At 32.0% G+C, this 23,392-nt stretch overlaps 1 protein-coding gene across 1 annotated transcript in view; it reads left to right on the forward strand.

Annotated features, from left to right (window-relative positions):
- The window catches only part of LOC127865684 (cathepsin B-like), a 62,515-nt gene continuing 39,123 nt past the window's right edge, over positions 1 to 23,392 (forward strand). The window contains exon 1 of the mRNA XM_052405622.1: positions 1 to 60. Within this exon, the coding sequence (XP_052261582.1) occupies positions 1 to 60 (60 nt within the window). The remainder of the gene's footprint in view (positions 61 to 23,392) is intronic.

The raw sequence follows: 23,392 nt of genomic DNA on the forward strand, positions 1-23,392 counted from the left end.
ATGCAGGGACCACCAACAACAAAGGGAAATGTATGGCCTGCAGGGGAACAGGAACAGGCTGTACAGAACATTACCCGTTTACCTTTGCGGACTCCAAGTGAAAAAGTTATCGAGAAAAAGAAGAAGAAGACGAAGAACAAATAATAACAAAACAAGATGAAGAATTAAAACTGTCAAAGTGTATTCGTAAGATTATTATGCATTTCAAATTAAGAACACATATTTTATAATTCCGAAGAGAAGAATAAGATTTACCTTAAGACATGTTAGCACCAATATTATCAGCGTGTCGAACCCCTTTTCAGAAATGCTCAAAGTGCAAATACGGACATATACCCAGTTTACAAACATACTTATACGCACACTGAAATATTTTGGCAAATTGTGCAACAAATAACGTAACCATTCAGGACATCAGCAAATCTACAAGAGAGCTCATCTGCACACTACCAAAATTGATATGATACACAACCTCACACTTGAATAGGAGCATCTTTTTCACTATAAAAAAGGAAATAAATCTTCTAACTTCTAGTAAATTTAACGCATCGAATGGTGATATGCCTTTTACAAAATAAACTCGCTTGCCGAACTAAATTGTAGTAATGCCCCTTAGTGTATTTAACGTTTTACTTGCTTAAATATTGAATATCATCAAAAGCTTAAACAGCATTCTGAACTATATATTATGAAATATGAAAACGTATTGTTATGACATAATACAGAGATTATTTCATTGACTTATTTTATTTCTTACGGACTCAAAATGTTATAACTTGTATTACAGTATAAAACGTGATTGACTCCTCGACGTGTAATAACACTATGAAGATGAATGAACATATTTATTGGTTGTCAAGTGAATATAATACTAAACGAACATTCTTAATAAATAGTATATGTAAACATATAAAAACGTGAGACTTGCTTGCCGCCACGAAGTGTATAACTTTTCCAAAACCAAACAGTATATGCTGATGAATGTCGTTATAACATGATAGGGTGACAATCAAGTTGTGTAAACATAATAAACAGTTTATTACACGTTCGGGTCGTGTGGGTTACAAGGTGTGGGTAGTAAATATTCATTATATAGTTAAATATATATAAATCTATTATTTGTTCATAAACATTTTACAAATACAAGCTTCTTAATAACTTATTTACTAAACTCAAAAAAGATTGCGTGAATTTTGAAGTATAGCTTCAATTCGCTATTTGTTTTAGAGATTACCAAATTGGGTATGGTCTTCGGTTGTGAAGGGGACACCGGAGTACTCAAAAAAAAAGACCCATATTCAGCATTGTGAACACCGATCAAACTAGCATTCTTCCTTTGATGGGGATTAAACCCTTGTCGATGAGGTGAGGCGCGCATGTACAAACTACTGCGCTTACCGGAAATGATGCATTTTTTTGTCAAGCAAGTTATGACTACATGTACAAAAAAGGCCTTTGGCTTAAACACATACGAGAAAACGCATCCAATATAGATTACATAGGCAAACGTAACACTTTACACTGAGAAGGAACACGCAGACGGTGATCTGGGTTCGGTTAACGTGGTAATAAATATTATTTTGTTGTTTTAATTTTAATTTTTAACGTCAGTTATACACTTTTAAATAATAAAATATAAATGCTGTATAAAAAATTATACTTGTTCTGGTAAAAATTAAAATATGCATGAAGAAGTTAAAAGCAGACGGCAATCGTTATATGTTAATATGGTTTAAAGTTGTACTCGATTTGAACAAAACACACATTGTTTCTCATTTTGTAAAACATTCATAATAAGTATTCACATATGCATATTTTGTTAAAATAGTACTTTTTTTGTTAATTCATAATGATGCAGTTATTGATAACCATGCATTAATTATGCTTAGGTTCACACAATTTTAACAATTTTAAATATTATATTGTTTAGCTTACTTAGATTTGACGTATTATTTTTTATCATATGGTAAAACTTTCAATTTCAAGTGAAGATAGCTTTGTGTCTTATCATGAATAAAAGTATTTTTTAGCATAATTATTGAACCCAATAGTACTCGATGAAACTTTACAGCCGATTTAAGTGCTTACTTTTGAATCATATATTGCCAAGGTCAAGGAAATTGGAAAGTTCGTATCGTTCTCCGATGTCGCTTAACAATCATATCAAGGAGTGAAATCAGTTACCTTCATATCAACCAATGATAAACGGTTTTGTATCCTTGGCGTCACTTAACTTAATTCATGATTTGACCGTGTCGGTGGAAAGCTCTTAGAGCTCGTAACTTCACCAGCACAGATAGCCATTCGGCTCGACTGGTTGGTAAAGAAACGTTCTATCTTATCGTTAAACCATATATCGATAAAAATTTACCGATAACAGTCAATATGTTGTACAGATTCGTTTTCATTTTAAACAATACATATATATTTTAATATTTCTGTGTGTTGTTGGACACGAAGTCCGCCAGTTTCGGAAACTGACCAGTCCTTATAATATGTTATCGAAAATGTCCGAGGTCCGACGTCTCGTGCATGGGTTGCTGTTTAAAAAATAAAATAAAAAACGTTATGCATAATGTTCATGAACAGACATTTTGTATAATGTTTTGTTAATGGTTTCGTTTCATTGGCAGCAATCCAGTGATCATGGTCGTCGTCAAAAACGGGTATTTGTTTAGATAAATGAAGCCCAAGTATAACTGCTCCTACATTGCCTTTTAATAATACATCAGCGGCTTGAATGCGACTTGAATAAAATACATTATTTGATTATAAAATGTCTTTGTCTGTAATTATCGGCTGTACTCTGAATCTTTTTCGTTGCATTCAAAAGACATTTGGTGTTATTTTAATATATTCAGTTCTGGATATTAGTAGTTTACCTTGATAAATATTTCTTACAATGACCAACTAGTGTGAGATATAATGATACCCGACTTCAAAAGTGGCATGGCTGTTTAAACATTAAATTGCAGATTCCGAGTTGTCCTGTTGCCTTAATAGCGGATACATTGTTAATACTAAGGGTCATGTTTAATTTAATCGGTAAGCTCTGTTGATGCAGTGCCATGTCTAGTATCTCCCATACTGGCGTGTGGTACCCCGTTTTGGGCATTTGTTTAGTGCGACAATTGTGCTTAGGTTGAGTTAAATTACATAACGATTTGTATTCTAATAGCATCGAAAGTTGCATTCAATTTCCAATATATATTTTTTTTTTAAATTGTTACTCAATATTTGCGATCACTACTACAGTTAGCTATAAGTATCCCTTTTGTCAATACATGGCGAATGGCCCAATCATTTACGGGTTGAAAGACCATGGCTGTTTTAGTTGTTCACGATTTCATAGTATTTTGTAGTCTCTCATGATGAGTAGTATTAACAAACGTTTTGAACGTTTCAACATAATTTTTCATTGCGGCAATCAATTATTAATAAATTAATTAATTATTATATCGGGATGACAAACGTTTAAGGTTAAACAATTGATGTTTACGCATTGCGTTTTGCATATTGGAAATTAGCCGACAAACGCCATTTGTTTTTACTTACATAGGCATGTTAAATCTGTTATATATCGTTTCCCGGAAGAAAATACAAATATTCAACAAATGTGACTATACTTTTGCCCTTTGACTCGACAAATCGTTTTAGTTTTGCATTTAAAATATCGAGTTTTCAAGTAAATCGCTTGTGATCATCTAAAGTTTCCTGAAAATTTGGCTGTAGCGATACAAATCTACGATTCATCAAACTAAGTAGTACGGTTTAATCATCTATACGTCATAGTCACGTTGTATATTCAACTATAGGCTAGTCTGCAGTACGTATGGGCATTTCAAGCAAGCGCAAATAACAAACAGTTGATCCTATACAAGTGCCTCTATCAAAAAACACTTCCTATGTCTAATCAATTTATATATCACAATTGATGTAAATACCACGAAATAAATAACTAAAATATATGGACCCACAATTTAATGGGAACTATTCAGGTTTAGGTAAATTCACGAAATTTAAAAACAAGATTCACATTTGCACATGTTTGGTGTAGTTATTTATTTGCGAATATACAATTATAATAACGAATTATGAAAGTCTAAAATACTTATTACTTGCATATTTTGATGATTTAAAAACCTGAAAATTATACAGCTTTACAAACGCAAAACGATTGAATGATTCGGGTTGTTTATGTGTTATTATTATATTTAGGCACCAAGCGTAGTGAATTGCTAAGAAACAGTATACAATGCATTTACAACTACATTAGCAAATAGCCGATCGGTTTTAGCGAAAGACTTTTACTCCAAAGGTTTCTGGTTGGTGGACAGGCGTTAATATATTGTATTCTGGATTTATTCTTGACATCTTTATTTTCGATATTTACATTATAAATTTAAAGCATTTCAAAACATTCTTAAATCTCTGAAAAAGTCCCTATAAAAACGTTGAGTCGGATGATTCATTCCAATAGGTAGTTCTAGACAAGAAATATATAGTGCATACTTGAGTGCGTGTTTTCCGTTGCCGTTACAAAAAAGGGGTTATGCAATCACGGAATACTTTTGTCAATGAGATTGAGATGATTTGTTTGCTTTGGTGTTGGCGAGAATGTAGTTTTCGGTTTAAAGTATTGTTGTGTCGGAATAGTTCGCTCTCGCCGTAATAAACAGATACCCTATTATTATTAAATAAACACTTTGCAAACAAGGCATCTGTCATCAACGATGCTTTAGATTGTTTTGTTTTTGTTGTTTTCAAAAGCTTTTTCCGCTGTATGTTGTTCATTTTGAAGTTATTTAACCATAATTTCGAAAACTGTGGACGTCAAATCGTCAATCTATAAACATTAATGTACGCTGCAAAATCTCGTAAATGTAATACATATTTTAAAGTTTCCTTTAAGATTTACTAATAATAGCGACCTTTGTCATGCGTATACGAAAACGTTTGTACATTTTCAAAATGAATATAATTTTTATATATCGCAGTGGTATAGTGGATACGCATAGCGATCGGGAGGACACGGGTTCGATTACAACTGTGGGAGTGTTCTTTAAATGTTCCCATAGACACCAAGAAATGGTTCTAGTCCCAGGAAACGGACTCGAGGGCGTTTCAATAAAGCCTTTGGCTTTCTATGCAATCGAGCTAGAATAAAAAGGTTTAACCTACAAATAAAATGTATATATATGTATGTATATAAATATTCCAAATAAAGTTAACATTGTATTGTTATGTAAGCATAACTTATTATTGAATATTTTACAAATTATTGTATTTACTTATTTATCTAATAAATAATAAATCTCACTCGTTCAGTGTTATTTTGCCTTGTTTAAATGTCCAATAAAGGGCAAGCGATATATACATGGCTTGAAGAGTTATCGCGTACTTGAATAATGTCGTAAAGATGTAATTAAACATATAATTTTGTGTATATTTTATTTAATTATGTCTATTGAAAGGTTTTCGGTGTTTTAGGGAGAAACACGGGAAAAGGAAAAATAGGGACGATACATAAGATTGAGAACTAACGTACGGAAATGACAATTTAACACACGTATTGTCACAAAACGCAATGTATTAACACAATACGATCTAATAAATGCTGAAATAAAATAAAACAAATTTGACGTTTTTTCTTATGTACGCAGCGCAGTTTAAATTAGTGTTTATATATTCAATGTTTTGGTCACAATTGGCAGTTGTAAGTGTGCGTTATTCAAATTTAAAAATATCGTGCCGTTTCTTAAATGTGCTTTGTTCCGATCACAATAAACACTTGTAAAAGTTGGTTGTGTGTATTTTCAATCTAATGAAGTCCTTCCGTGCCTGAAGCTGCTTTTATGTTTGGACCGGAGTGTATCCTATCACTCCTACTCAATTAACAAACATGAACTAGAATCACGAACGTTGGGGCCTTGTGTAGTTAAATCATCAATTTAAAGATATTTAATTGTTACTGAACCATTTTAAATTTTGGATTTACCCTGAGTTGTGGGGGTATTAAACCCGGAATAGTGATCACAATCCAACTCACATACTTCTGAAAACGGGATTTAACGTACCGCCTCGCCAATATAAATGAAACAATATACAGTGGATTGGAAAGGATCTTATTTAGTTCCTTCAATCCAGTTATCAATAATACTGTGTACTTATTTAGTTCCTTCAATCCAGTTATCAATAATACTGTGTACAAATACTAATTTAAAAATACATAAGTATGAATACCTTGATACAATTAAGACTGTAGTTTGTGGTGATATAATTATATGATCAAGTTAGAAGTCTCTATATGTTAATTTATGTATTGTATGTATGAACGCATAACTTTTTGAGATGGATGACATTTTGTATAAAAAAATTATATATATCATAAACACGGCAAAAACAGGGCATTCAAATACGGACCAGTGTGATATGGATATAACATAATAAAACAAAGAATTATATTAAGTTAGAATATATTCTATTGTATGGCTGTTTTTTTCCTGAAAATGTGAATACGAGTGCAATAGTCAACGCATCTATTCAAGGGACCTCTTTTAGTTATACTAAAGAGAAAAGGAATCGTGTTAAAACTCTTAGAAACCCTCCTTCTTATTGAACCGAATTGCAATAATTCAGCATATTCAACATGTCGTAATTGTTCAAGACGTTTTAAATACTATAATACCATGCACTGTTTATGTGTAAATTGTTTGTGTTGTTTTATATTAAAGTTATAAACGGTTTATTTTCAGTACACAACAGGTGTGCAAATTGTATGTCCTATAAAAAAGCTTTGGATTTTTTTTATTTGATCGAGAATTGACTCATCATCAGTTATAGATCATGCTTTGAAGTACACATGTGTTCTAAGTAAACGAATGTGTTGTTCCATCTGCATGTATTTGGTATGGATATTGACAGTTGAAAATTTATGTTGACCAATTAACAAATGGACAACATATGGTCCTCTTCCAAACATGGAACATGTTGAAGAAGTTAATGATGTGATCGAACAAGTTTCAAAAATGTTTGGTATGCCATTATTTATTCAAATCTGATAAAGGTTTACCGTTTGAGAAAAATGCTAAAAGGATTATGAGAACCATAAGGCATTCGTAAAACAAGAACTAAACGGAATCGTCAAAATAAAATGGTGAAGTTCAACGGATAAACATAGCTATTACTCCATTTATGTAAGACCTTCGTGATAACTAACGTCAATATTTACTTTTCTACTTAATGGTATACAGGTAAGATGTCATTCAGCTATGATATATAATTGCAATTGTAAGTGACGAAATAAAATATAACTATGACTTGAAACTAATCGTTCACTGCCGGTGATAAAGGTTGGTATAAGAACCTACACAGAGGGATTGGTCTCAAAAGAAAGTTGGATCAACAGTGGATTTGGCGATATTTGGTCATGATAAATGAAAGTGATGTTTTAAATCGATATCAGATTAACCACAGACACATCCTTAAAGTGTACACAAGGACAAGTTAAATATGTATTTATATTGAAAACATAAATGTTGCTTTCAATAATATAAACAAATCATTGTCTGCATTGTTGCATAATCACTTGTTCTGTACGATCCATGATAAATTGAATTGATCAATTAACATTATTGTGATAATCACTTTCTCGTAAAACTGTTCAACGCAATTGAAAAAATACAATTGTTGACAGTGTGATAACATAGTAGTGAAGTCTCCTTATTTTCCCTTAAATATGAATTGTTTATTTAATTTAGTGTTTGTCTAATATATAACATATTTCATATGTCAGATATTACATTTACTGAATATTTTAAATGTTGTAATTTCAATTATAATTGACCTTTTTTGAATTGGATGCATTATGTTTTCTTTAATCGGATATTGTAATCAATTAAATTCACACACACCTATAAAATATCCCGCCTTACACTTTTTCATTTACTTAATGATTGATGCAAAGAACCCGAAATGTTTATTGATAAACACGACTATTGTTGTTTAAGTTCCATTTAAAGCGAAGCTGGTCACTTTATTGACAGTTATTGACTACACGAAACTGAATATAACCGTTTTACTGGATACATAAAAAAACGGAAACAATGTTTGAATGTTCCATTACGTTGCTTGTTAATTACAGATAAAGATCATTTAAGAAAGAAACTGTGTGCAGCATTTGTATACATCGATAAAGGCCTTCATAATTAAAACACATTTCTATGTTAAGTGAAAGACACCCATGTTTTATATCCTCACCTGTAGTTGTATCTGTATTTTTGGACATACACAAACAAAAAAAAGCCGTATATGAATTGGCTGTATTTTGCCAAATAACTGATTAGCTGTAGCTCTTAGTAATAATCTATATAAAGTAAACGGCTTCTCATCGGCTGGCCTACATGCTTGGTTGCTAAGGTATGTTACGCGTGTGATTGTTCTATAAATACTAGTTAGCTGGATAATTTTTATATTAGTATTCAAATAGTTTTACTTTTTTCACATAGAATTGACTTAAAACTATTTTGTACACTCTTAAACAAGCACACACTTTTAAGGGAATCATAACTGTCCATGAGAAAATGATATACTTTCAGTGTAGATTCAGTATCATGCGAAGGATCGTCATTATATTTGGTAATACAAAGCAAATAAATAAAAAGTGGTAAAACTTAAACATTAAACAGTATTACATTTTCATACATTTTCAATGGTTATTTAAAGTCCTCATTAAACTCAAAGACCGTTGGGTTGGTTAGGACCGATGAGAGTCAAAATATAATCTCTTGTCATGCAACTATATTTGCTATAGGCAATGAAAACTTACCTTTTAAACTCGGAAAGGATTTAGACAATTGTGATTGTTAGACGATCATATTCCGATTGTATAGTTGCCAATTGAAATGCTGTCGCCTTTAAATTTAATTTGAAAAAGAAAGAACAAACATGCAAATGACGCTTAAAATGAGCGGTAATATAAATAAGTAAAGAAAAGGTTCGCTTACACACGTCCAAATAAATACAATTTTCGAAACTCCCAATTGCGACCAATGCATATAGGAGAGATCAACGCTAAGGCATACCCTTTTGCTATTTATAACTGTAAGCATTGTGTTGTAATATGTATCGAGTTCGCATATACGTGCTTGCAATATAAATCGGTTTTCATAATTTTGTAATAAAATGCCATGTAGGTATAATATATATGTAAATATAATAGTATTTTCGCGGCTTAGTTTTTATTAACACAACATATACTAACGATTAATTTCAATATAAATATTATTAACCACTAAAACATTTTGCGGTATTTTCTTCTGCCCGCTGGGTGTGATATTTACATCATTTATAACGTCATTCATGTCGGCTCGTTTTGTCATTACCGACTTAGGTAATACTTAGAAGTACCCGGTGTACACTTAAAAATACTTCAAAGTACCTGGAGTACGGAACATATATTAAAAAATACACCGGGGTATACTGTTGTAAGGTTAAACGTGACTAACCCTAACCCTTAAACCACACGGAAACTAGCATCGGGCCCGACACGGGTTTCCTGTCTTAATCAGTCCACCGACTTGTTACATCATGCGCATCAAACGGTGTATAATCGATGATTTTCTCTGCACTGAAAAACACTGACAACTGTGCATGTAAAATAATCCAGAACACACTCAAATTATGAAACTAACACTGTTATCAAATATTAATGTTGGTTGAAATTAAAAAGCGCTAACATGTTTCCATAGGCAAGACATTTCTCTATAATAATACTAATAATATAATAATTGTTTATCTGGTAAATTCAGTTTATATAGGTTGGAATACGAATTTTTAGCTATCCGCTAAACACCAAATCGTTATAATACATGGTGGTCTTTATACTTAGAGATTGCATATGACGTAATAAATAGAGGTGAATTGTTGCTGTAATGCTTTTAAATGTAGTCGATAGTTCAAAATGTATCTGTTTTCAATAAATGCTCTTTCCAATACAAACAACATAAATTCATGATCGATTCTTAAAAAGATTCAGTTTATATCTGACCGTCAACATTGCCCATTGCAACACAATGTATAGTATTTACAGTTATAACGTGTACACTCTTAAATACCTGTTATATTAATTGATACTATTAAAACGTTTTTGAAAAACAACGCACGACACAATAACCACTGTATAATCAAATAACAGTAAAAACAAATAACAATAATGCCATCTTCGTTTGAATGTGTGAATCATGAAACTACATGTATGTTGCTAATGAAATCGAAAGTAATTTATTCTGATTTTACGGGACTTTCCTATAACGGATAGTTGTTTGAGTTGGTCCGATTCACTTTTACAAATACTTATTTTTGCTACTTACTTTATCATATGTATTATTATAGTTGAATAATTTACAATGAAAGGAAGATAATGCCCTTCTCAATTGAATTTATCTTTTTTTGTTGAATAAAACACAATTATATGGTAAGCAATTATTTACTTATGGCGAGAACATTGTGAAAACTATAGCCTTAAACAAATTTACGCGATAGTAAATTTATTCCAGTGCATGGATATTTCACCATGTCCATTCATAAAACAGAGTCACGCCGTTTTTTACTGCCACGTGCTAATATGTGTTGCTACAAGCATCTTTGTACGCATATACAGAGTTTTCAATTCAATATACATGTGCGCCGTGTACAATTCGTGTTTAATAAGAGCACGGAATTTGCTGTCGTCTGTCAATGTCCATGGTCTTTAACTAAAAAATGAAGCAAAGCTCAAATCAACACATGTAATATTTGTACATGAAATATTTACATGTAGCATTTACACGTAGTATTTTAAATCGAAATTAATGAATAAAATGAAACATTATTGACGCATTGAAACTTCAGAAAAAAGCACGCCAAATTATGGTTGACTCATTGCAGTATTTTTAAAGAACCAAAACGCACCAGACTTCGGTGTTCGACAAGTACGGTGGTCCAAAATTGTGTTGAGGCATGGGTGAAGGGGGCGGGCATATAGTAAATACCTGATAATGTCTAAAAATGTGGTTTCCTTGATAATTTAATACTGAACTCGTTGATACCAAAACATGTTTGATAATAATTAACATCAATTGAAACTCAATAGACATAAAGAAGTTCAGAAAATATTTAGTAGAGAAACTGCAATGTTCAGGCCATGACACATTTTTTTAATTGAGCAGTTCATATAGGCCTTTGTCATAAACTGTAATTGTTATGATAATTCTTAATTAATTATCATTTTAAAGCTTTTATAAAACCTTAAGGCTGATCTAAAATTTATGATGTTTTGTTAATCTGTTCCTGCGATGTTTTCTATTTTTCCTAAACTTATCTTTGTATTTTTTTTAATTAAGGTATAAATGTTAGATTAAACAGTAAATAAATAAACTATTATATTGATTTTCTTTTACTTATTACGAATGAATAATATAAGAAAATAAACATTTAGCAAAACACATCCGCAATAAAGGCGCAGATACATTCTCTTCAAGGGAGACCATTTTTCAATTGTGGATTAAGAACGTTTACTGGTAAGCCTGTGGTGCCACATGTCGGCCATTTTAGATATGAGTATCACGATAAGTGATATCATCTTTCTCACTTAACTTAAATTTGTTTGATGAATCGATAAGAACTTGCAATAACACGAATCTTAGTTAAGTGATATATCTTTGGTGTATAGCATGATGGTACAAATCACGTATAACCCTAGTTGTACCATTTGAAAACACGCACGTAAACAACAATTTTTGTTGAGTGCACAAATGACGTGTTGTATAAGCTATGCACTATGTTGTATGCAGCATAATGCTCTACATTTTACTATGCAGGACACCGGCAAGATTAAATTATACATATATACAAACATGTTTTCATCCCGCCTACTCGTTGAAAACTCTGACAAACTTTTAAATCTCAATTGGCCCCTGAAATCGACTGCGCATTTGCAGAGGTTACTGTTATCAAAAATTACCTCTTTAAGGACTGTGCACGCATAGAGATTAATCCATTTAAGGATTGAATTACGCAATTCATATCTAAAAAAGCTTGAAAAGGTTAATTTCAGATGAATTCGGATGAAACGCGGTCAAAACGGATTAATCCATAACAATCGGCTATATGAGTTTTTCTGAGGGATTCAAAGTTCTAAAGAGATAATACCCGGAACAAATATCTAACCCTAGTGTAGTATTCAAATATTTTTACATTTGTTTCCCCAGAAAATAGACAAATAACCCATTTGTTAAACACATATATGCATTCTACAACTAGTCCATATAAACGTACTCCATATGCACCTCTTCATAAACACTATCGCAGTTTTGCGCAGAGATTCGGTGCGCACCACTAAACAGACGTCTTTCGTTACCAATTGAGTAAAGTGATGAATAAACTTCAACAACAAATTACTTTTACCTTAATGGTAGCCTACGGACGTAAATCTTTGCGTGCAACCTAAAAAAACACGACGATATTTTAACATTTTAGTGTTGCTGACAGTTTCATTTTGACATCCAGAACAGTGTAACTATTCGACATCTCTTCGACATCCTAATCGACTAAGGTTACATCGAATATCACGATGTTCAAATTATTGGTGTACTGCGACCTAACTGATAGCGATACTTTAAGTCGTCCCCATTACGACACATTTCCAATATGGTGGATAGACGGTACGAAAGATACTCAGCGCCTTGCAACTCTCGGCAACCCTTTGGGTTATACAGATTATAGTTGACTTAATACAACTACTCTTCAACATGAAAACACAATTATTTGGGTTATACAGATGAGAGTTGACTTATTGCAACTACTCATAACATAAAAACACACATATAGGTTATGTGATTTAAGTAATTATAATTACCTATTTTCAATGCATACTTAGTATCATGTGAAGAATAGTTACAACAATTGGTAATACATAATAAATAAATTAAAAGTAGTATAACTTAAAAAATAAACAACATCACATGTCCAGAACTTATCGATGGTTATTTAAAGTAGCATCATTAAACTCATGGATCGGTTGTCAATAAATATATATGCTTTATACAGTAGAATCTAACCTTTTAAATTCGGAAAAGTTGTATGAAATTTTGATTTTCAAACAATCATATTCCGACGGAATAGTTGGCAACTGCAAATGCTGTTGCCATTAAATTTATGCAACCTTATACTACAGTATATCGAAAGCAGTTGTTTTCTGTCCTCAACAAACTTTACAAAAACATTGTGTTAATCTGTGTCTAAGATATCGGAATGAAAAGCCATCAGTGGCAGATGGGCTGATTTTCAAGCAGTTACACTTGGGTAACATTTAAGTATTGTTCACAAATGCCTGTCAGAATTGTTTGATTACTTGATTATAACCACGGTCTAAGATATCTAGATTCTACTGAAACAACGAAGTAAAACATGTTGTTATTTCCAGCATTCTGAAAATAGCTCATATATTATAAATGCCCAATAAATTGTAATTTCACTTAAACTGTCATGCACTTTTTACATGTTTCGATGCTAAATGATGATAATTTATCAACACACATGCATTAACAGTTAGCGCATATGCATATTAATGCGCTATAAATATTTCAAGAGGAACATGTTATGTTATTGTTCAGGCAAAAACTGACAAATTTGGCGATACGTCAATTAGTTAATCGCATCTTTGAACATTGGAACTTTGAATTGTGCGTTATCGATAATAATCAAACATATCCCTTTCAGGGAAGTTATATTTACAGTCGCGCTGTTGTCACACAGAACAGCCCCTTAATAATAACATTAAATACACATTATTGATATTATATTAAGACAAGTAAGGCTCAGTGATCGGACACATGTACAGCGCTATTTTTTAAAACGCATCCCACACTAGTAAAGAGAATGTGAAATGGTGCATTGATGTCTTTGTCTGAAAACAAGATATTTCCGATTAATTATTCAAGTTACGTTAATAAAGTGTTTCATTTCAAGATACTGTCGCTGTACATACATATGTTAATGAGGGATTAAACTGCACATAACAATCATCCATCAAGGATAAAAATGGTGCATGTATTTCCATCGCGCCGTCTGGATATATGATATCGCGCAGTCTGGATAAAAGACTCCGCTTATTAAATCCCTGTTGCAAAATCTCGGTAAGTTATTTGTAAACGCTCAAGATATATAGAGGTAATACAATTAAACATGTATTACACTACCGAAACCATGATTTGGGGCTGTGCTGTATGCCATTAATATCATTCATGCTGACATTTTGGGATAGTTCAAATAAATACAAGTGTATAACTTTAAAACACACCATAATTATATTATCAACCAACCACCAGCATCAAAACAATACAAATGTATTGCTCAATAATACACTTTAAAAATAACAAACATCTTACATTTTGCAAATACGTTTGAGGCAAACTGATATGCACAATTTAGTTTGAATTTAAATAACCTTCAAACCCGAAGCCAATATCTTAAATTTGACTTAAAAAAATATTAACACTAGTAAAGTAGAGCGTTACAATAATCAGGTTGTTTTAATTAATTTATAGTTGAGCAAATTTGCCGTTATCAAAAGAAATGGAGATCACACTAGACGGAAGCTTGGCATTGCAACGGTAAAAACTTGAGATGTGTTACTTCTAGAAAAAAAACGATACATATATTACAATAACGATTGTATGCCAGAAAATATGTTAATTGAATTGGTTACATGATGTCAATATATTTTATCTTTAAGACCACATAGTATGAGCTGCACTGTCTATATCGCGTTAGATACGACGAGTGGAGAACAACAAGATGGTATCTTCGATTTAACAACATCGACAATAAGGGTTACCCACAATATTCTTAAATGTATATTAAGCAGCTACAATGCACAATAAGACGTGCATGAAAACTGATGGATACACCGTAATAGCCAAGCAAAGGGACTTTCACAATTTTTATTTATTTTGCTATTGAATCATAAAATACATGTTTTGATATCGTATTTCCACTTCACTGACCACTGATTTTACACCCGATAACCCGCGTAAGTTGTTTATATTTATTTAAACACAGAACATAAATTTATTCAAATATATAATAAAAAAGTCCACCTACCAGGTGAGCTAAATATATAACACATTTTGAATCTTAGTATCGACTTACATACAATTTTAGATATATATTAAACGGGTTTTTATGACATATATTGTTTTTTCTTGATGAGGTGCACACTTAAGTGTGCATCGTTGTATTGCTATTGTTTACCGAACAAATCAAGGATTTTGAATCGTATTTATTAAGACACCAATGACTAGAAACATCTACACTGTATATATTACGACATCCATTTCTTTCAGAAAACGAAATTAAGCACACAACATTCACTATTAAACAGGCAAACGTATTTAGGGTTAAACAATAGCTGAACTAGTTAAACATAATAAAACATGTAAATACTAATAATACTACTAATTATTATAACACTAGTAATACAAATAATACTACAAATAATAATAATACTTATAAAACTAATAAAACTAATACTACTAATCATACTTATAATACTAATAATAAAAAGATGGCACTCTTGTCAAAATTTGACATTCCTTTTTACAGCATGTATTCAATCCTCTATTAAGAATGGGCTGGGCTTTATTTACTGAAATACATCTTATCAAATGTTTTATACTATCTTATGCTTAACAGAAGAACATAATATTATAACTATCGATTTTGCATAACTCGCTTGTAAGAAGAAAATAAATCTTAAACATTCAAACTTGAAAAAAATATTGTATTGCTCTTTCTTTCTTTTTAATCATGTGTACAGAGTTATCTTTGGGAAACTATTTCTATTCTAGTATTAGTATATGTAATGTTTTACATAAATTAAGTGTATAACAACATGCTTTAATAGTCTTTAATGAATGATTATGTATCACTATGTTTGACATACTTTCATGTAAATGCTGTATTTTGGTCCAGTGGTCTATACTACCTAATACACATGTCTATGTATATGTCTACATGTCTAATACATACATACATACTTGTTTTTACAAGTAGTAATTCTCCTAAATATTGTTTGTGTATATTCATGTTTGACACATTGATTTCATAACTTCAAATGCTGTATAAGCAAAAAGAAAAACAATCTTATGTTTTTTTTATATAAATAATATTGATTATAAATAATACTGTTTGGAAAATGTAAATGATTGTGGAAATTAAAGTAATTTTCAACATAATTTGTATAGATCAGCCAACCACCTTTTGCCAACCAGTGGGCGGAGTCTGTCTGCAAATAGCATGTGCTAGTGATTTTTATTTTCATATTCTTTTTTACCAACAAAAGATACCTTCACAAGAAAAAAAAATACTTTTTGCAATTTCAAACTGAATAATACGATATTCGCTCTTAATTTTCGTTTTTTTACAAGAAACTTTCTTGTACATAAAGTAAAACAAAACATGTATTAGCATGTAAGCATATGAACATTGATTTTGCTTAAACAGATAAACACATGTAACGCACAAACTAAAATACATGAATATAAGGAAGTGTCAATATCGAGTTGAAACAGTTATAATAGTGATTCTTCGCAGGCAACGGACTCGGGAGTGGCTCAAAAAGCCGCAGGCTTTCTATGCAATCAAGCTAAAAATATCGGTTGTAATTAATATAAATATTCGTTGTATGAAAATATCCTGATTTAACAACTTACACACAATCATGAACAAAAATAAATCTATCGAGCTGTTTGTTGTCTACTGTAATGTTTTACAACCTGTTATCATTTTGCGCTTCTAGGGTCGTTAAGTACCGCGACGTATATTCACATGTGTACTGATACCCTAACTCTTCGTGAAAAACGCTTTCCTCGATATGACATATACCGACTCGGCAGTAATCGTGTGTATTTGACGAGATTTGACAAACTGCTACGCCCCAAAACTAGGCGACCCAATCAAAAAATGAAGTTCTAATTTTGGCATAAGGAAAGATCCGCCCAGAAAATACAATTGACCAATTAAAAAAACACAAATGTCTCAATCGGACATTTCAGTACGGCGCGCCAACCAATGAAATAAATGATGATTAGTTTAAGCTGGATGCCGAAGGCATGAATTATATTTCATTTTCAGAGATGAATACATAATTAATTATAACAGAAATGAAATTTTGAAACTAATTGTAAAGGAGGTTATCATTACTTATCTAAATATTAAGACATTATTGATCAATCGATTCTTTCATAAATTAATAAGGGGTCTCACGGTCTCTGTCCAAACGTAAACACTTTAAAGAAATTAATTAAATGTATTTAGTAAAGTTGCTATAATTGCGAATCGGAGGTTTTATTTTGTATTGTCTAAGTTTTGCCTGTTTTCGAGAACAAATCGAGTGATTGGTTTTATCATTTCCTCCTCATATTAAGCTTGTATCGTTTTGAAAAAGCTTCTCCATAGTTTTGTGATAACAGAAAACAATTTAGGATCTCTTATTTCTCGTAGTGTTAAGGTGGCATAATGTTCTTGGAAAGGTCCGTGAAAACAAATATCCATGTATTAGTTATATTAATACAGCTGCCTCTAATACTAATTGTGCATGTATAGGCATGTCAGGTCTTCTTTATCAGCGTTATTTTTGCATGCATACGAACCTTGTTTCTTTGAATTACCAAATAAATGATACGATTCAAATATTTATTAAAAAAACACGAACTATTATATGATGATATTAAAGACAACATAACCTATTTAAACCTGCATATATATCAGATAGCATTGCTTCGCTTCCTTTTATTGTTCAGGGACCATAGGTCCCTGTATTATTCTTCAGTCGTCGCGCGTGAGCATTCAGGGGCGGTTATCCGGGAGTTATCGATTTCTGGGATTGTCTATACGGCGTGCTTTTAATCTATAAATAGGACGTATCTAAATATAGTGCACATAAGCCCCGCCTTTTCATCGGTTTTCATCGCTACGCATGCGCAATGGAATAAGCGCACACGAACGCAAAACAAACGCTTAAAAACGCTTAAAAACGGTTTAAAACGGTTAAAAACGCAATCGCTATTAATCGCAACCTTGCGGAACACAATCGCTAACTCTACTGTATTTGTTATCAAAATCGGGCATCTTTTTGTAAATAATTTTAGTATGTTTTGCCGACATGTACATACGACTTTATTTAGTCGTTTTGAGAACGAGGTTTGACATTTTGCGCGACAACATTATATAACAATGTTGGTAAGTAAGAAGTATATGCATATATTTAAAGGCCATTAAGTAGTCTTTCTGCCTGCAAAACATCATTTCAGTTATGTTTCGTTTTTAAGATTTTACATCACCGTATACAGGATGAAGAATTAGGGCAAAAGTGGATCAAGCGTGTCCTGTTTACATGTGTTAGAGGGGATGTCTCAAAAAGCCATCCAATTTTGTTACTGACATTCAAATTGCGTGTTATGGCTCACAGGTGGAAGTAACGTACCCTGGATAGTATATTGGCCCAGGAGCCCAATATTTCAAATATATACAATCGTGTTTTATGAGAGAAAAATTGACAAAGAGCGATGAAAAAAATCCATACCTTCTTGATATTTGAATCATAACAAGGTCATTAAGTAGAAGTTATCATAGACTTGTCCCTGCGGGCCGCAAAAATGTCAAAATAGCTTTAATCAAAAGCATCCCTTGGTCCTCTTAAGGGCAATTGCACAACCATTCAACTAAATTTGCTTCACATAAATCTGTCCAGGCATTTACTGACATTCGGCTGATAACCAAGCAACATTTCGAGCCCGATTTTACTCAATGTCAATTTACTCTCATACAACACAAGTATACATATTTATTTGAATATAATATTTCGCTCATATGCCCATATACTATCGAGGGTACGTTACTTCCACCTGTGTTATGGCTGTAACGGAATTTCTTAGTCTGATGTGGTGGAGAATTTAAAAATAAGAGGTTACTGTGTATGATACATAGAGACATTATTATAATAAACATATACTGTTCATTCAAAAAAATAAAACAAAAATATTAATATTGATTGTTAAAATTGTATTTGTCTGTTTCAGGCAGCCACTGAAGTGGTACAAAATCAAAACTTACTTGCAGCCCCGTTTAAGTCCTTTTATAATGCGAAGTGTTTGGAAATATAAAATATTGTTCACGTTTAATATAATATTATTCAGTATACATATTAATCATTCCGTAAATATTTATCATCATTCTACTTTAAATAATAATTACCTACTGTTATATTACAGCTAGCAACAACGAACTAACTTCAGTACATATATCTCGTACATTAAAGTTATACACATCTAACGCGCACCCCACACTGGCAAACTACCAATCCTAAACATCACAGCACCGCATGTACATGACCTGCAGTCCTAGTTCTAAATCGGTGAACGCGTAAACAGGATGCTGATATCACGTACACCACCTACCATGTCAGGATAAAATGTGCCAGATTGAAATGGTTAGTGTTTTTCCGGTTTAGTGCTATGTCTATTTCCACGGCTTGCAATATGTTCACTACTATATAAAAGACAGCATAATCACTGTCAATTAGCAAATCAACTGTATGTAATGTTTTAATCACATTATACACGTACACGATTCATGTTTTGACAGTTCAAATAGCGTTTGAGATGCCCCCTTATTTGTTTTGATCACGTGATCCGTTATGGCTACAAGCGATCCGTTAATGCATGGATTCCGAAGTGAAAACAAAACGTGCCACAAAAGATATTGTCTTCATTTTAAATCAAAATTTTTGTTTAACAGTAAGAAAAGGTAATATTTTATAAAACTTGAATAAAAGAAGTATCACACCATTTATTGTTTTTTACCAGCACAACTATATTACGCTAGTGATCCGGTAATGGTAACTCGACTGTACTTTACAATAGCATAGTTTATGAGTAAAAAACAACAAAGTTATTATAACATTTTAATTTCAATCGAGAACAGAAAGGTGTAACATCTTCGACATATAATTATTTTTTTTAATTATCATCCTATAATTCAGATTGATAGTCGGTAGAAAAGTGTTAAGTGATCAGCTTACATAAAAATAATTGTGTGTTACGCTTCTTTTCATTTGTTTATTTTTTATACGACTTTTGCCATCGGCCGTTATATTGTAGGAAGACGACAATATCAACTGTGTATTCTAGTATCTGCGCATGAATGACCAAATATAACCCGATAGCGAACTCAATGTTGATTGACCAGCTACCATATGCGCTTCATGGAACACAGAGAACAATAGTTAAAACAATCCGGATTAAAATGGCTTATGTTTGCAATGAATTTTAACGAGATTTTAGCATTTTCGAAAATTAGATTTTTCTTGAGCCAAATTCGCTATATTTTCGCAAATGGCGAACGTCAGCGCGAGCCCTGAGCATTTATTCCAATAATAACACTTTCGTAATGCTCGCGCTGTCGTTCGCCATTTGAGCCATTTGCGAAAATATTGAGAATTTGGCCCAAGAATAATCTTATCTGAGAAAATCTAGTAGAATTTCGTTGCAAACTTTTGCCATTTTAATCCGGACTGGTTTTCTATATTTTTTCTCTTTTTTTCAATGAGAGTGTTCGCAATTCGAACAGTAAACGAATGCCGGTCTGTTCCCGATAGACATTGCTTGACCTGATTGTTATTGAAGTGCACATGGTAGCTGGCCACTCAACATTGAGCTCGCTTACACATGACATGACGTTGTCGAATGAAACGGGTGGAGCTATCGGTTAATATTGGGTCATTCATGCGCAGGCGCTGTATACTTTGAATACACAGTTAATATCGCCGTCTGTCTACAAAATAGCGGCCGGTCGCAAAGTCGTATTAACAGATAGGCAAATGAATAAAAAAACGTGACAATACCCGTCAATAAATATTTATAAGCTTAACACTTTAATCTTTCTACCGAATATTTACAGATCTGAATAAAAGAGTGATCATTAAATAATAAGTTATATGGCGATAATATTACACATTTCTGCCGATTGCCGAATTAAATTGAACGGTAATACTTAATTAACTTGTATTTTACTCCCAAACTATCCTGAACGACAACAGCGTATTTTGAATAAAGGGATACGAGAAAAACACGAGCGGTTAAATAGTATTTAAAGTTTAATTAATCGCATATGCATAATTATGTAAAGTCGACCCAAATAAATACCGGTACGCGTTTTGTACATTGCTATTTTAGATATCATTGAAAGAGTATTCAATTAAATGACGCAACGAACCGGAAAGGATAAAAAGCGGAAAGGAAAAATTTTAGTGGGTCGGTCGGGTTATGCCAAACAAAAGAATTTTTAAGGATGGCCTTATGTCAAATAAAGGGTAATAAGGGTAAGGGTAAAAAACCTATAAGTGTTCGTACCTACATGCATTTGTTTTATGGGGCAGTTTTGTATATTACATTATCTATTCAATATTTTACCCGGGGCGATATAACGTGTTTGTAAAGATAGTAAATTCGTTTTGAAAACACAATCTTTCTGTGTCGAGTGTTTTTTGTGTTTTTGGATAATTTAACTCCATAAAAAGTATTCGCAACTAATTGCAAAAAACACTTTAATTAGTGTTCAACCATTTGTTCAATATATGCTGCAATTTAACTCGTAGTGCACTCATTAAGCATCTCTCCAATATTGCCCGTGTGTATATGTTCGATCATTGTCTGCAGTGAACTAAGAACATATGTAAGATTATCCACCAATTGTTTTAAATAATGTCTTTCATTTTTTCCATCAAAAAGGTTATCACTCTTTAAAGAAAAGTCTGGGCAATAATAGTTTATTAAGAGCGCCGTAAAGTTGCAAGAATGTACGTAACACACTTGATAAGAGTGTTCAGCCAACACATCAGGCCGGGTGATCTCGACTACAAAACAGAATTACGTTTTGAAATTAAATGCACTCATTTTGTCTGAATATTCTTGCACTAACAACTCCTTTATTATCATCTTGTCAGAACATATTGCTTTAGATGTACTGTATCGTAACTGAACAAATATAGCCGCTCTGTTACATAAGTGGAAATTCGCCACTGATACTCAAAATAATCATACGTACCCATGTTTGTTCTTTTGTATATTTTTTAGAACGCCATTTATATTTTTTATACGTCGTTTCAGATTGCTAGTGGCCGGATCGGGAAACGAACTAACTTTGCTAAGGAAGACGTGTACAGTAAAATGAACATAAAACATGGAGTGATGTTATTTATGTAATAAGGGATTCCGGCAAGTATATAATTTCAGCCCTATCATGTTCTGTATTTATATCAATGGACCATTTATATATATATATATATATATATATATATATATATATATATATATATATATATATATATATATATATATATATATATATATTTATTTATATATATATACACATATATATATATATATATATATATATATATATACATATATATATTTATATATTTAAAAAGCAAATACATAAGAGGTATACAACTTACCCAAAATTATGTTGACCTATTTATCTTATTATTTGCTGACGATGAAGCACTAGCTTTGTATACAGTTTCAGGTCTACAACAGCAGATAAATTATCTTCACGAATTTTGTGTTATATGTAAATTAAATGTTAAAGTGGATAAGATAAAATTGGTTGTATTCAAAAGTACTGATCGACATGCTTTCAATGAAAAATGGCATTTACTTTTCAAAGTCCATTGAAAATACTTATTTTGATGTAAAACTGATGTAATTTGTCCATTATTGAACCCGTCGGAGTTGTATGGTTCAACTCAAACTTATCCAACTGTGCAATATTGGAAATTGACCACATGAAATTGTAAGAACGACTATTACTCTATACGAGTCTTGGTCTGGAAAATCTGCGATTATTGTATGCGCGTAAAATGCCATCCTATATAGTTTACATAGCCTAATAGGATTACTCTATATGCTTTATGAAGTTTTGTGTTTACAGAAAGTACATCCAAAACGAAATACAAGTAACTCTATCGGCTGTTGATATTGAATCGCAGGCCAAAAGTCAAACAATTAAATAACATGTTTAGTATTATTACAGATGCTTGGATAACTTTACTTTAGATTAATAAATCATTTTCTTTTCAATCTCAGAACACACTCAAATGCTTGTCAGTGATGTTTTCTACTGGAGTGATCTAAACACATCACCTAAGTAACACATTGTTGAACATTGGTTAACTGTGTTCAGGTTTTATTTCCCATTTAATGAAGTGGACTTATATTAATTAATGTATAAATGGTCGTAAAAATTAAGCATAATGATTCACTGAATATTGCCTGCTTTCCATTCTTAAAGT

This window comes from Dreissena polymorpha, chromosome 1 (genome assembly GCF_020536995.1).
Source record: "Dreissena polymorpha isolate Duluth1 chromosome 1, UMN_Dpol_1.0, whole genome shotgun sequence".
Classification (NCBI taxonomy): domain Eukaryota; kingdom Metazoa; phylum Mollusca; class Bivalvia; order Myida; family Dreissenidae; genus Dreissena; species Dreissena polymorpha.